The sequence below is a fragment of the Sceloporus occidentalis genome, unplaced genomic scaffold (assembly GCF_023333645.1).
Source record: "Sceloporus occidentalis isolate IW3139 unplaced genomic scaffold, rSceOcc1.0.p SCAF_1, whole genome shotgun sequence".
NCBI lineage: Eukaryota > Metazoa > Chordata > Lepidosauria > Squamata > Phrynosomatidae > Sceloporus > Sceloporus occidentalis.
The window spans coordinates 109,962,753-109,977,372 of record NW_028316981.1 but is presented as its reverse complement, the minus strand read 5'-3'; the positions used below and the strand labels follow the sequence as shown (position 1 = coordinate 109,977,372).

Sequence of the window (14,620 nt, the reverse complement as noted above, 5' to 3'; positions counted from 1 at the left end):
CTCTGTAAAATCTCTCTTCCCATCTCTTCTGTCCTCTAATTTTCTACCAAAAAATAATAATAATAGAAGCATGGGCTGAGATCCTCTCTTAAACTTGTAGACTTGTATCATGGCTATGATCCATCTCATGATCTGACTCTCAAAGCCCAATTTAAAATCTAAATCATGTCACATCAAGACTCAGAGTTTTGTAGCAATGCTGGGTGGAGAACTGAAGTGAGATGCATCTAGCTCCCTCCCACCAGTGAGTAGTGATGTGACCAGCACAAGCAGGGTCTTGTGGAATCATGCCACAACTCCTTATCACACTGCCACTTGCTGGAAGGAAGGTGTTGGACACATCCTCCTTCAACACTCCACTTGATAGCACCACACACCTCCATCGATCAATGTGGCTGTTTGGATTTTAAAGTGAGTTTGAGTGGCATTTACAGTCAAAGCAATAGTGCTACAATCATAAATGTGAATATTAAACAGTTATGAGCCTGTAAGCCTGGTTAAAACATTATAGCTGCCTAACAGGATGCTACACATGATTTTCTACACCAAATTATAGTATATCATTGTATATCTAGTATACATTGTTTGGGCTTAAAGGCACTAGATCCTGTCTGATCTTGGAAACTAAGCAAGGTCAGCCCTTGTTAGTATTTAGATGGGAGACCACCAAGAAATATCAGAGGAAGGGACTGGGAAAACCAAATTCCTCACCTAAGAAAACTCTATTAAATTCATGGGATCACCATAAGTTGACATGTGACTTGAAGGCACATACACAGGCATATACAGTTCATCATTGTATATCTGGGCCAGCATAGTGTAGTGGTTTGAGCATTATACTACACTTTTGGAGACCAGGGTTTGAATCCCCACTCAACCTTGGAAATCCACTGGATGACATTAGGCAAATGACATTCACTCAGCCACGGAACAAATCTTGCCAAGAAAACTCTGTGATGGTCACCTTAGGATCTCCATGAGTTGGAAGTGACTTGAAGGCACATAATAATAACAACAACCCAGTAGCAAACTATAATTTGTGCTTGCCCTCTGAACTAGAATTATAAATGGCAATTTAATAATAAATACTGGCACAAACCATCATTTTCTGGTGCAAATGTAATAGCAATCTGAACTGGAAAGTCAGTGGGACTTGCTTCCAAGTAAACATGCACAAAACTATATTGTACATGATTATTAATTAAAACTGTAGTCGAAATCTCCCAGGAAGCTACCCAGGGGGCTGTCAGATGGAAGAGAGAAAGAGGTCCAGGGATGGAGAGGGAGATTCACCCTTGCAAGTGTCTTTGCCTGCATGGAAACCTCCCCTGCCCTGAATGCTGGGGGTGGAGGCATGGGTTTCATATCTTTGAATCTCAGAGGGTTTGAATCCCATGCTTTCCTGGCATACACTGGAATATCTAGAATTTTACAGAGAAATCCATGATGAAGGAACTGCCAATTGTAGGGCCTAGAATTAGGAGCACATAGTACAAACTCTTCATTAAAAAATAATTCTAAGGCAAAAGGTTTAGAAAACAGCTAGAGCAGACATCCCTAATTTCAAGAGCCAAAGACCATGTGAAATAGCACAGTCTACACTGCCTGTTGGAAACTCAGAAGGAAAGAATTTCACAGTTGGGTTACAGAGAATGCCCTCTCACATGTACTCAATAAAATAAAAAGCAAAATAAAATGGATATCCTGTGCTGGGAAATTATATAGTTATTATGAATTAATTATAATTAATACAGTATACAATTTACATTTAGGCTAAATATAGTTATTACCTTAAGCTTTTCAGATATTTCTGACTATTTTATATTTGTAATTTTTGCAAAATATTTTTTGCAATATAACCATAGTTATATACAAGAGTGGCATTTGAACTTTGCTGACTCATTTTGTTTCCCTTCATTTAAATCTCTGTTGCAACCACCTCCCAAAAAGTTAAAATGGCACTCTCACTTGAGGCACTAGACCATTCCTATGCATACATGTCATTTCAAACTTTGAAGATTGAGATTCTTTACAGTAATTTTAATTATCTCTCATGATGGGGGGAAGATGCAAGAAGGTGGAAGATAGGTTGCTTATTATGCAGAGGCAAAGAAAAGATGTGTTTGCACTCTGTGAAGATATCAGAAAGTATAACAGAATTTGCAAATAACTGTTTTTCAGTGAATTTCATATAAAATAAAGTATTCCTAAAATTGTGTAGTAAAGATCTTTCTGGTTTTATGACCCTAATTCCTTGACACATTCATCTAGAAAATTATTGTTTCCAACTATTTCTGGTGTATACCTTCCTTGTATTTGATATGACATACATAATTCATTTTATTTGTCCTAACTGAAAATATGTAATATTGTTGTTTTCCTCTCTTTTATCCTTCATTCTTTATATTTTCACATTTATTTCCTAATTTTTATTTACAGAAAATGTGTGTGCGTGTGTTAATTGTTTCATGTGTTTTGACGTTATCTAACAACTTTATCACACTGGGGCTGATTTCGTCATTAAAGACAGATTAAAACACATTTAAAGCATCCTATCAGTGAAGCAGAAATGGCAAGTAATTGCGTGATTACCATACGCAATTGCACAAATAAAGTGATATTGGAAATGCATTGTCGCTGAAATCCAGAAAGTAAAAAGATGTGCATTAATGCTTCTTTGTGACCACTTTAATGACGGGTTTTGTGTGACATCGTGTGAAATTGTTTTGTGTAATTATATGATTTTTCTAGGATATTCACAAGGATAAACCTCTCAATCTCCTTCATGTAATAAACTCCTAAGTGGGACTTCTCTCTTTCATCTTTCAGTTATGACCATGAAGGACGCCTGACCAATGTAACTCGTCCTACTGGTGTAGTAACCAGCCTCCATCGTGAAATGGAAAAGTCTATTACTATAGATATTGAAAATTCCAACCGGGATGATGATGTCACAGTAATCACCAACCTTTCTTCTGTTGAGGCATCCTATACAGTAGTTCAAGGTATGGATGCACACTTCTCATAAGCCTTTGCATATTTCCATTAGAGCAAAAACAGTGGCATAATATAAATACAGACATCATCTGATTCAACCCATGGATTCCTGAGCCAACTGTTGTGACCGTTTTCTTTTCATGAAATACTATGTCATCACCACCACAGTCTCCCAGTAATATGAGTTTTCCAAAATAAAAGTGAACATTTTACAGAAAATTCACAAGTTCTCCAAATAATATTATCTGATATTTTTGATTTAAATATTATATTCAAATGCATTCAAAGTTTTAAGTGGAAATTATTTCACTGGAATATTTGTAATAATTTAAAGGAAATAACATATTTGTTGTTGCTGCTTTGCATCTTTAAGTAATTTCTGACTTAAAGTGATCATGTGGTGTTCTTGGCAAGATTACATACCTTGGATTTTATTTATTTTTAGATGACTATACCTGTAAGAACACTATTTTTGAAGGCCATATACCTAAAGAAAGCTATACCTGATACATCATATATCAACAGTTTAGCTTTCTTTTGCTAAGGTATAATGTAGTACTTTTAGCTTTACCAAGTCCCTCTCTGTACTACTTACCAATTCCATTTGAAAGTGGGGAAAATATATAACTAGTACAACTAGTTGAACATTCTATTTCAGTGAAGGATAGATGTAAATCTATGGCCACAGGCAACATATCACATTTTGTCTTGACTATTTGTACTTGTAACTGATTGAGAAACTAGCGATTTTGCAAAATAGAAACATGTTTAGGAGTGCATTCATTTATTAGTCTATAAGCACTTGGATTCGTTAGTACTTGTTTCTATATAAAAATAACTAGACGTTCTTAACTGGTCAGCCCATGTAAAATGATTTTTTGTAATCCAAGCAACTATGGATAGCAACTATCCAGGCAACTATGGCTACATGCGCACACAGACACACAGGATGTGATTTTTTGTTTCAACAGAAAAATATTGCATTTGAATTTTTTCCATCCCACATCTCTCCATGCTCCTCATGCCATTGAATAGGGTTTGGGTATAACATATTCTTTGCTGGTGCAAACCAGTTTAATACCCCACTGATCTTTCCATAGAAAGAGACACACACACCCCATTGATCATTCCAGTTTGAAAATCAAATACTCACAGGTTGTAATGTATGTTGCAAAATAGCTGCTTTTCACATTATGTATAATGACAGCCATACTGGCAACTTCAAAAGAAGCTACATTCATACTGAAAACGTGTAAAAGGTGTAAAAAAAAAAAGCTTCCAAAAAACTCTTTCCTGATCTTCAATATTTTTTTAAAAAAAAACTGGGCTGGGATATCCAGAGGCACTTTCCCACTAACCATTTATAGCAGTATGATTCCACTTTAATTACCATTATTGCATTCTGTGGAATACTGGGAATTGTGGATTGATTGGAAGCACTAGAACAGGGGTAGGCAACCTTTTTGAGCCGGGGGCCGGGTTGCTGTCCCTCAGACAACTGGGGGGCCGAAGCCAAAAAATAAATAATTAAAAAATTTAAAAAATTTAAATAAATAAATAAACCGAGACAAATGTAGGACAACATTTTCAAATGGTGGACACTTTTTTTTTAAAAAGTGGAGGACATGCAAAAAATTTTGCTGATTTTTAAAAAAATGTTAATATAAATGCATATTTCTGAGGCATCTATAGACAATTGCCCCCCTTGCCCCTGCACGCGAGAGGCCAAAGGCCCCGGCGGCAATCGGCGGCAGGACCGGGCTGGGGCCGGTCCCAAGGCCTTGCCGGGCCGCATCCGGCCCGCGGGCCGCAGGTTGCCTACCCCTGCACTAGAACTCCATCTAGCCTAAAATTCTAGGTACCTCTCCCTAACCTCCAAATCCCAGTTTAGGATGGGTGGAAGATCCTAGGATAAAATGGATCCATGGCAGTTAAAGTGGAATAATTCCATTCTAATCGTGCAGTGGGAAAAGACCTTCAAACCTTTACATTCACAGTCAGTACAGCACAACTAGCCTGCTCCATGGACTAACTATAATGTTGATTAGTCTTGGGGCATCTAATTTATATATCAAGAAAGGGATAAACCCCATAACCCACCTCAAAAACACTAGCAAACAACAAATATGGGCTAGAGAACTACTAAGCATCTAGTGTACCTATATACTGTATGAACCTTAATGTACAGTCCCTCCCTCCGTATCTGCGACTTGCCATCTGCAGATTCAAGCATCTGCAGACAGCAAGCCCATGGTGAGGAGGAGAAAGAGGAGCAAGAAGAGGTGGGAGGAGGAGGAGGAAGTGGGAGGAAGAGGAAGAAGAGGCAGGAGGAAGAGAAAGAAGCAGGAGGAGGAAGAGGTGGGAGGAAGAGGAAGAGAAAGCAATGGTGGTGGAGTAGACAGGAGGAAGAGGAAAAGGAGGAGGAACAAGAAGAAGCAGGAGGAAGAGGAGGAGGCAGGAGGAAGAGGAGGAGGCGGGAGTGAGAGGAAGTGACAGTGGTGGAGGAGGCAGGAGGAAGAGGAAGAAGAAGCGGCAGGAGGGAGAGGAGGAGAAAGAAAAGGAAGCAGTGGTGGTGAAGGAGGAGGAAGAAGCAGGAAGAGGAAGAAGAAGTGGCAGCAAAGGAAGAAGAAGAAGCTGGAGGAGGATGAGGCAAGAGGAAGAGGAGAAGGAATGGGAAGTGGCAGTGGAGGAGGAGGCAGCCACCCGCCGTCTGCCACCACTGAGAGCCAGGAGGAAAGAAGGGAGGAGGCCAAGTGGCCACACCAGCATTGGAGACAATGCAGACTTGAACATCCATGGATTTTGGTATCTTCGGGGGGGGGGGGGGGTAGACTGGATCCTCCGCAGATATTGAGTGCTTACTGTAGTTATATAAAAGATTATTTGGAGAGAGAATAAGCACAATTACTGTTCCTATTTTTGTGTATATCCACAAAGATGTATATTCCATACATTAGAAAACCCTAGATTGAAAAAGCCATAGAACAAATTTATCTTGCCCATTAAGAACTTAGATAAATATGTTCAATGGCTTTTTTTAGTTTAGGTGTTTCTAATGTATGCCTTTGTTGATTAGTGTTATAATATGTTACTGTAAGTTATAGTGGTGAGCACAAAAAATACACAACAATAGGAGCAGTAATTATGCAAAAGTTAGCCTTTGTTTTATCCAAAAAATATTCCAAATAATCATTTATATACTAATTATTGTATGCTATTTAACTTTCTTCATTGTGCTGGCGTATACAGTTGGCCCTCCATATCCACAGATTCCTTATCCACAGATCCAACCGTGGATTCTGTGGCTTGAACATATTTTAAAAAAATGTAAATTCCAAAAAGCAAACCAGTGTATACTAAGGGCCCATGGTATATTCATTCAGCACCTGCACAAAGCCTATCTCAGGAGCTTTCTTGAAATGAATCCTGCCGACTAGTGCTCAAGCTCCCCCTTTCTCTTCAGCAGTGAATGTTTTACATTTGTATATCCTCAAGAAAAATGAACAGCAGTTTCCACTTTCTCATTAGACTGCTGCAGCTGCTAGGTAGAGAACTTTCTCTACAGAGATTTCTTAGCTTGTAAATTTGGGAAGATTTTGTAGGGAGTCTTTTTGACTCAGTTTACATTATTTGGACTGGTTTCTCATTTTCATCTGGTTTGTGTTTATTGTTCAGGTTACTTCTTTCTTTTGTGTGTGTGTATCTATGATGCACTGAGTATCGCAGCTGTTGAGCTAAGGTACATACCTCTGACAGCTATTAACAGCTGCCTCATTTCCTTAGCAGACAAGCATAAAGGTGACCCCTGGGCTCACAAGCCAGAAATGTATTAAAGAAGCTCACTAGAACTATTCACCATACTCATACTCTTTCCTTTGCTGGCATCTGAATGTAGGGTCTTTATATCTATCTGCATTACTTTTTGATCTGTTTGAATTAACCTCTGGACTCTGTACCCAATTGTTTAATTTCTGAGCAATCCTAGGGGCTAAACAACCTAAGAATCACAACTGTAAATGCAAAAATAGAGAGTTGAAACTTCATTCTTCTGCCCTAAAGGGAGATTCAGGTTCTCCTCATATATCTATGAAAAAATAAGAAAAACATTATACTAGAAGTCAAAAATGTAACCTGGCTCAGACATATACTTCTACACCAAAAGCAACCAAGGCTAATCTTGTATTTGATGATATTTAGAAACTGGGAGAGTGAAGGTTTTGTACGATGATTCCCAGAATCTCCTTGGAAGTATGTTCACTGGAGTCGGGAGGATTTGGGAGTTATAGTAAAAAACCTAACCCTTCCAAGTTCCGATAGTGAAATCTCAAAGCAATTACCTTTCAGATTCAGCCCAGAATCACTGAAGCCAGTACTCTTGCAGAATACCCAGCATGATCAAGTGACTCAGGTGCCCCCTACTTAATGTATCATTTTGTTCTTCGACATATATATATTTCTGTATTGCCTTCCAACCCACAACAGCTCCCAAGATGATGAACAAATAAAAATAAAACAATATAAAGATAAAAACATTTATAAACATATTAAAATGCTCTTTAAAAATTCCTAAAAACATTCTAAAATAATCTTAAAATGCAGTGTTCTGTTCTCCTTAGTAGATCCCCTTATGGCAGTCCTATTTCTGTATGAGAGATCCACATGAGTTTCCAGATTATGCTTTTCATTTGGCAGAGCAATAGAACAACACTTCATGGCAAATGGCAGTCTCCTTTGTGTTGTGTATGCTTGGCTTCACTCAGCAGCATTCCTGTTGAAAACCAAATCTCATACAGATTATCTTTCAACAGCAAAGGCCTTTTCAGCATTTATACTGAAAATACCCCAGAGAGGCTCTCAGCATAAATGCACACTGGTTCTTTGTGAGTCATTACGGAGATTATCGCACCCAGAAATCCTGCCAGGATACATGTGGAATTTAAAAGTAAAAAATGCATGTTATCACACTTATCCATTCCCAGGCTGTATGAAGCCTGTACCCATCCCAGGCAGCCCATCTGCAACCAGGACTTTTGTTACAGCCGGGATTTTCCCTTTCCTGAAAAAGGTCCAGATTGCAGAGAGGCTGCCCAGGGGGATGGGTACAGGCTGCAGCCAGTCTGGGAATGGGTAGGTGCAACGACACACCTTTTTGATGTTTAAATCCCACGTCTATCCCTGTGGGATTCTGGATGCAATGATCCACAGTCTTCAAAGTATTCTTAGGTTTTAGAATGCACAAAGGCATCAGACCAAGGATCTTTTTTAAAAACTGCAGTCCTGTTCCTAATAGAAAGAGTGCTAGAGGCCCAAATCAAGAACATCTTATTTGAGCTAAATGCTATGGTAGAAGAGTGTAGGCGCTCAAAATGGAAGATGATTTCATAAAATCATACAGTGACTACAAAGGTCATAGTTATGGAACAACACAAGAGCCATCCAGTCCAGCCCCCCTGCCACAGCAGGAATACACAATCAAAGCACTCCTGACAGATGGCCATCCAGCCTCTGCTTAAAAATGTACAAAGAAGGGGACTTCGCCATACTTTAAGGCAGCATATTCCACTCTCAAACAGTTCTTACCATCAGGAAGTTCCTCCTAATGTTTGGATCTCTTTTCCTGTAATTTGGTCTATTGCTCTGTATCCTAGTCACTGGAACAGTAGAAAACAAGCTTGCTGCATCCTCATAGAATTATATAATCGTAGAGTTGAAAGAGACCACAAGGGCCAACCCCCCAGCCATGAAGACACTCACAATGAAAGCATCACTGACAGATGGCCATCCAGTCTCTTTTTATCCTTTCAAATATTTAAACACAGCTATCATATCACCTCTTAACTTTATCTCCTCCAGGCTAAACATACCCACCTCCCTAAGCCGCTTCTCATAGGGCATAGTTTCCAGATCTTTCACCATTTTGGTCATCCTCCTCTGGAGACATCCCAGCTTGACAGCATCTTTCTTGAATTGTGGTGCCCAGAAGCTGGACACAGTATTCCAAGCAAGGTCTAACCAAAGCAGAATAGAGTGGCACTATAAATTTCCTTGATCTGTATTCCTATTGATGCAGCCTAGAATTGCATAGTTTTTTATAGCTGCTCCACCACACTTTTGACTTATGTTGTGCTCATGGTCTACTAAGACATTTATTATAGTCAGACAGCCTCCAAGCATCAAACAGGTACTCACCCACACGAAGACACATGACACAGATGGGGACACGGGTACTAAGCCTTGCCACAAACCAAGATGCCAACTCTGCCTTTATCCAGGAAATGTCATCACAAGACCAAATGGCATCACCCACAATATTAGGGGGACCTTCATGTGCTCATCCTCCAATGTGATTTATGCCATACTATGTCATCAATGTCCATCAGCACTCTACATCAGGCAAACAGTCCAGTCCCTGCACCAGAGGATAAATGGACATAAATTGGACATTAGGAATGGAAATACACAAACCAGTGGCAGAACATTTCAGTCTCCATGGGCATTCCATCTCAGACCTCAGAACAGTGGTGCTTGAACAAAAGAACTACAAAGGTAGATTGGAAAAAGAAACTGCAGAATTGGAATTCATCATTCATCCTCAGCAGTGGATTGAACAGGGATAATGGCTTCCTTACTCACTAAACACATTTCAACACTATGTGACCCCATTCTCAGGGCAGCACGCTACACTCATCTATTCTCTTCACCTACAGGCTCGTTTCCATTGAAAAATTGGTCTTGCCTCTTCATTTCCATACACAAAGGATTTTGAATTGGTTTGAACCCTGTTCTAATAATAGTCTAACATGCAAACCACTACATCATTCTGACTTTCATTCATAGGATCACCATAAGATGAAGCTTATGACTTGAACTGAGGAAAAAATAAAAAAGAACTAGAACACAGAGGGTAACTTTACATGTCCTGCATTTCCTGAGCCCAGTGATAATTCCACTAGTACCCCTTTCCTCCCCTCTAGGGTCAACTTCTGCTTCTTGGCATGATGCCTCACAAAAACACCTCAACAAATACAAAAAAAAACCCCGCAGCTGGTTGCAGTGCTGCTGAAAGTGGTAGTCTGAAGACTGGTGCTGTGTGCACAAGCCACCTACTACCAGTCCCTGGACAATTGCCAGGAAAGAAACAATTGTAAGCCAATGAGCACAAATATGGTACTGGTTTCTGGCTCATTGGAAGAAAATTACTAATCCCTTACATCAGATAATTCTGTCCCAACAAATGCAGAAAAAGTATGGTACTCAAATGGTAAATCAAACAAACAATAGATTTGTTGAGACAATGTTTGGTCGCAACTATTTTTGCTTGTTAAAAACAATACATGGTGAGATGCTGAAGCTCAAGGACATTGGCTACACCTTTTCAGACAACTCAGTTTATAAATCACGTTCTGCGTGAATTTCACAAGAAAACATGATGCTCAAGGACTAAAATGTCCTGTCTGAGTGGAAGCACGTTAGATTACTTGTAGCATTGAATCTCTACAACAACAGAGACTGGTTGTATCCATTTCTGGCATCACTGTTGCAATTTACTCCCATTTTCTGAAATTATCTTCACAAAAGAGGCTTTACAACGGTCTCTGCATACCAAATGTCATCCTTTCTCCAAAGCAAACATCTTAATTACCTAGGAGATATATCATTATTTCATAGAGTGTTCTCTAGACATTCATGTTTTTCCCATTTCCTTTCCCCCCATATTTACTGTATGAGGTCCTGCTAAAATAGGCTAACATCATAAATCATTGGTAATCTCGCCAATCATGGCCTACCAGCCTACTGTGATTCTAACGAGAAAGCTTTCTTTGCTTTGCTTTGCAGAATCAGCTACTGCTACATACAGATACAGAATTTCATCCTTGATATCCTTCATACTGTCCTCTGAGCAATGTTAGGTTGATGCCAGGAACTTTTCTACATGGAAATTCTATTAGTATCAATAAACTAATTTCTTGCCTTTTTTGGCTTAACATCATCAATACAACCTCTACTTTCTCAGTTTACCATCTCTGGCACTATATTATTCATCTATATAGTGATAGTCGTGCCATCCATTCATGTTGGACTAAAATCTATGCCTTCTATAATCCATTTGAATGATCTATCATGTTCTCGGCCACTAAATAAACATTTCTTTCTTCATTATCTGTGACTTCCTGCAACAGCTGCTGCACTATCTTGGAATCTCTGCTTAACTTTTCTTCTCTGTTTCTCTGACTCGCACATTCAAATCTTTTTCCATCTCTTACTTAGCTAATACAAAAACCACTTGAATCCATGGCTACCTATGACTTATTTAATTGCTCATAAATGATATTCATCACTTAGGAACAAGAAAAATGTATATATGCAGGAGTAAGGGCTCCAGTTTGGCTTGGCCTTTTTCTAAGAAAGGGGTGTGTGGATATCTGTAAGTATAATATAGGCCTGTTACAGACAGCCAAAATAAAGCTGCTTCGAGTCACTTTGGAGGTATAGTATTTCAATGATGCATGAGTCTGGAAGCTTCACCAAAGCTGCACTCCAGTCTTTAGGACTGGAGTGTGGCTTTGGTGCGGCCTTTGGACTCTTAGGACGCATGTATCATTGAAATACCATACCTCCAAAGTGACTCGAAGCAGCTTTATTTTGGCTGTCTGTAACAGGCCATAGTCTAGTTTTATTCTTAAACTATGTGATGTGCTGTTCAAGGGTGATCCAGAAAGACATACACACTCATGTGCTTCCTCCATAAAGATATCCCTTCTACAGCTCTCAAGGGTAGGTCAGGGAAAGTGCACAGATACAAGTAGAGCATTATACAGTATCTAGAATACATAAGCGAGGCTTGTTGCAGTTTTCAATACACCTATTCTATACATCCTTTTTCATGGGCCCATCTCTTCTCTTCTGAGGTCAGGTGTCAGGCTAGCCTAGTGAACTATCTGTCTTTTTTTTGGGGGGGGGGGGAGGTTTCAGTTGTCATGCTTTTTTGCTTTAAGAAAGGAAATGTATAACATAGCTGCTACACTAGAAATCTGGAAAGTGGTTAATGTGAAACTTCCAAAAGCAGTATCATATTGCACACACCACAACAGTGTTAACAAAGCTACAGTGAGAGTACTTTTGTACATGATGTTTGGGGTTTTTTTAATTAAGAAATAATGTCACTGAAAACAAACATTGTCATAGGACAATAGCCTCCTGACATATAAATGTCAACATTTATGGACTGTTTTCCTTGGTTCTGATGGCTTTATTTCTGTGCTACCAGATGATTAATTATGTAGACATTTTCTTTCTGACAACAGGATGGCCATTCTTTGATGGCAGCTGCTCACTTCCTAACAAAAGTCATTTTCTTCTTTTTTCTTCCTTTTAAAAAAGTTCCCCAGAACAGATCTGGTTGTGTCAGCCAGGCAAGAGTACAACAGTCATAAATGTAAAGTTTTATTTTTGTAACATCTGTCAATCACTAAAATGCCAGATGTCTGGTTGGCTAGTAATGGTTCTTGAAGGTAGAATGAAGAGTGACACCTACACAAAAGATTGCATCTGGCAGCTCATTCTGTGTGAGCATCATGCCTTAAGGATTGAAACCTAATCTATCACTGTGCCACATCTCTACTAAGGGAGCAGTAAAACAGTATAGAAAGGAGGAAGATAGGCCTGCTCATTTTAACAAAAAAATCTGTGGCTATCTTTATTTTGAAATTGAATATATTTATTGTTGAACCAACACTTCAATTAAAATCATTTTCCCTACAACTTTCTGTTAAATTATATATCTCTAGAAATATTGATATTTGTGGGGGGAAATATCAATATATATTTTGATTTATAATTAAAGAGCAACTGGGAAAAAGAATTCTAATAAACTGAAGCATCTCTCCAGGCCGCAAATATTTAATGGCATTGTTCTTTACATAAATCAATAACACCTCAGATATCCACCTTACCACCATACAAACAGTAATTGCTGGAAAACATCATTTGAAAATCTGCAGAAGAACAGTGAAAACCTCGTAAATTGGGTAATATTTTCTCTTTATGACTAATACATTAAGTAATTTCCCCCCAATTATTGTTCCAGATCAAGTGAGGAACAGCTATCAGCTCTGCAATAATGGCACCTTGAGGGTGATGTATGCCAATGGAATGAGCATTAGCTTCCACAGTGAGCCGCATGTCCTAGCTGGTACTGTGACCCCAACTATAGGACGATGTAACATTTCCCTGCCCATGGAGAATGGCTTAAATTCAATAGAGTGGCGTCTCAGAAAGGAACAGATTAAAGGGAAAGTGACAGTATTCGGAAGAAAGCTCAGGGTAAGTGTTACAACATTCTAAAATCAGTTGTTTCACAGAATGAGTTGGTTTCAGTTATGGTACCTTATTTTATTCTGTTCTTCTTAAAAATATATAAAAAGATGAAGTGTGTTTTTCTTATTTGTACATGGGGAACTAAAAGGAATACAAGGAATACCAGGGCTACCGATGCATACACCCATGCCTTCATATTTCAAGCTGCCACAAAGACATATGAAATCAAGGACAGAATTTTTCATTTAAGTGTCAAGAGGATGTATTTGTGTGTGGGGGGGGTGAATCCCATTGCCCACAGCCCATCTGTGAAAGCACTCCCTCCCACCTAATCACTGGCTGCAATCCTAGAAACCAGTCTCTCAGGGCAGAAGCTCCTGGGCTTCGGCGGGTATGATGGATAGAGACATGCTGATTCCTTTGATATCTTGAATTGCATCCCCTGACAAATTATATTATTGTCATTGTATATGACTGGGAAACTTGAGTTTGATACTAAATTGTACAACTGTCACATAGTGTGGTCTGTAATGTTATGAAGCTACTATCTAGATTCACTCTAGAGAACACTAGCTATGTATATTGGTTACGCATTTATATACCAGTTTTCAAGGGTCAAACTTTCAAAGTGGTTTACAAAAACTGGAAATGATAGAATGTAAACAATGTACAGCAAGAAAGTACAATAGAGGAATCTTTAAAATGTAATAAAACTCTATCATACTAGGGATTTTTTTTAAAAAAACAGCCACACTGATTTTTTTTAAAAAAGTCTTCACCTAGCAGTAAAATGATCAGAGGCCATGTCAGACAACCTTCCGTCAGCTAAGACTTACAAAGGCATGGTGCTATAATTGAAAAGGCCCCAACCCACGTCAGCTCCATGCTGATAAGTGATGGGATATTTGTTGTTAGAGCTGTTTCTTCTATAGCTGTGTACAAATAAGTTTACACTAATAATAATAATAACAATAACAAAAATAATAATGTATTTATATCTCGCCTCTTCCCTTTTGGGGATCGAGGCAGGTAACAACAGAGGTTAAAACAATACAAAATAATCAAACAAAAAAACCCCAAATCCCCCCAACCCTCACCCACCCTCCCTGAATAAAATTACCACAATAAAACCATATATAAATATAGATCAGAATAACAAGTTAAAATCAATTAACACATAGCGATAGTGGTGAGATTTAATCAGAGAATCAGACTTGTTCTAGTTTGGACAAAGGTCAGTCTGGGAAGGCCCACCAGAAAAGAATTGTTTTTATCACCTTTCTGAAAGCTTCAAGGGAGGTTATTT

The 14,620-nt window shown here is 38.8% G+C and overlaps 1 protein-coding gene across 7 annotated transcripts in view; it reads left to right on the top strand.

Annotated features, from left to right (window-relative positions):
• The window catches only part of TENM2 (teneurin transmembrane protein 2), a 1,152,237-nt gene that overhangs the window by 1,115,277 nt on the left and 22,340 nt on the right, over positions 1-14,620 (top strand). For all 7 annotated transcript variants that reach the window (XM_089531991.1, XM_089531984.1, XM_089531975.1 and 4 more), the window contains 2 exons: positions 2,830-3,005; positions 13,085-13,320. In XM_089531991.1, the coding sequence (XP_089388117.1) occupies positions 2,830-3,005; positions 13,085-13,320 (412 nt within the window). The remainder of the gene's footprint in view (positions 1-2,829; positions 3,006-13,084; positions 13,321-14,620) is intronic.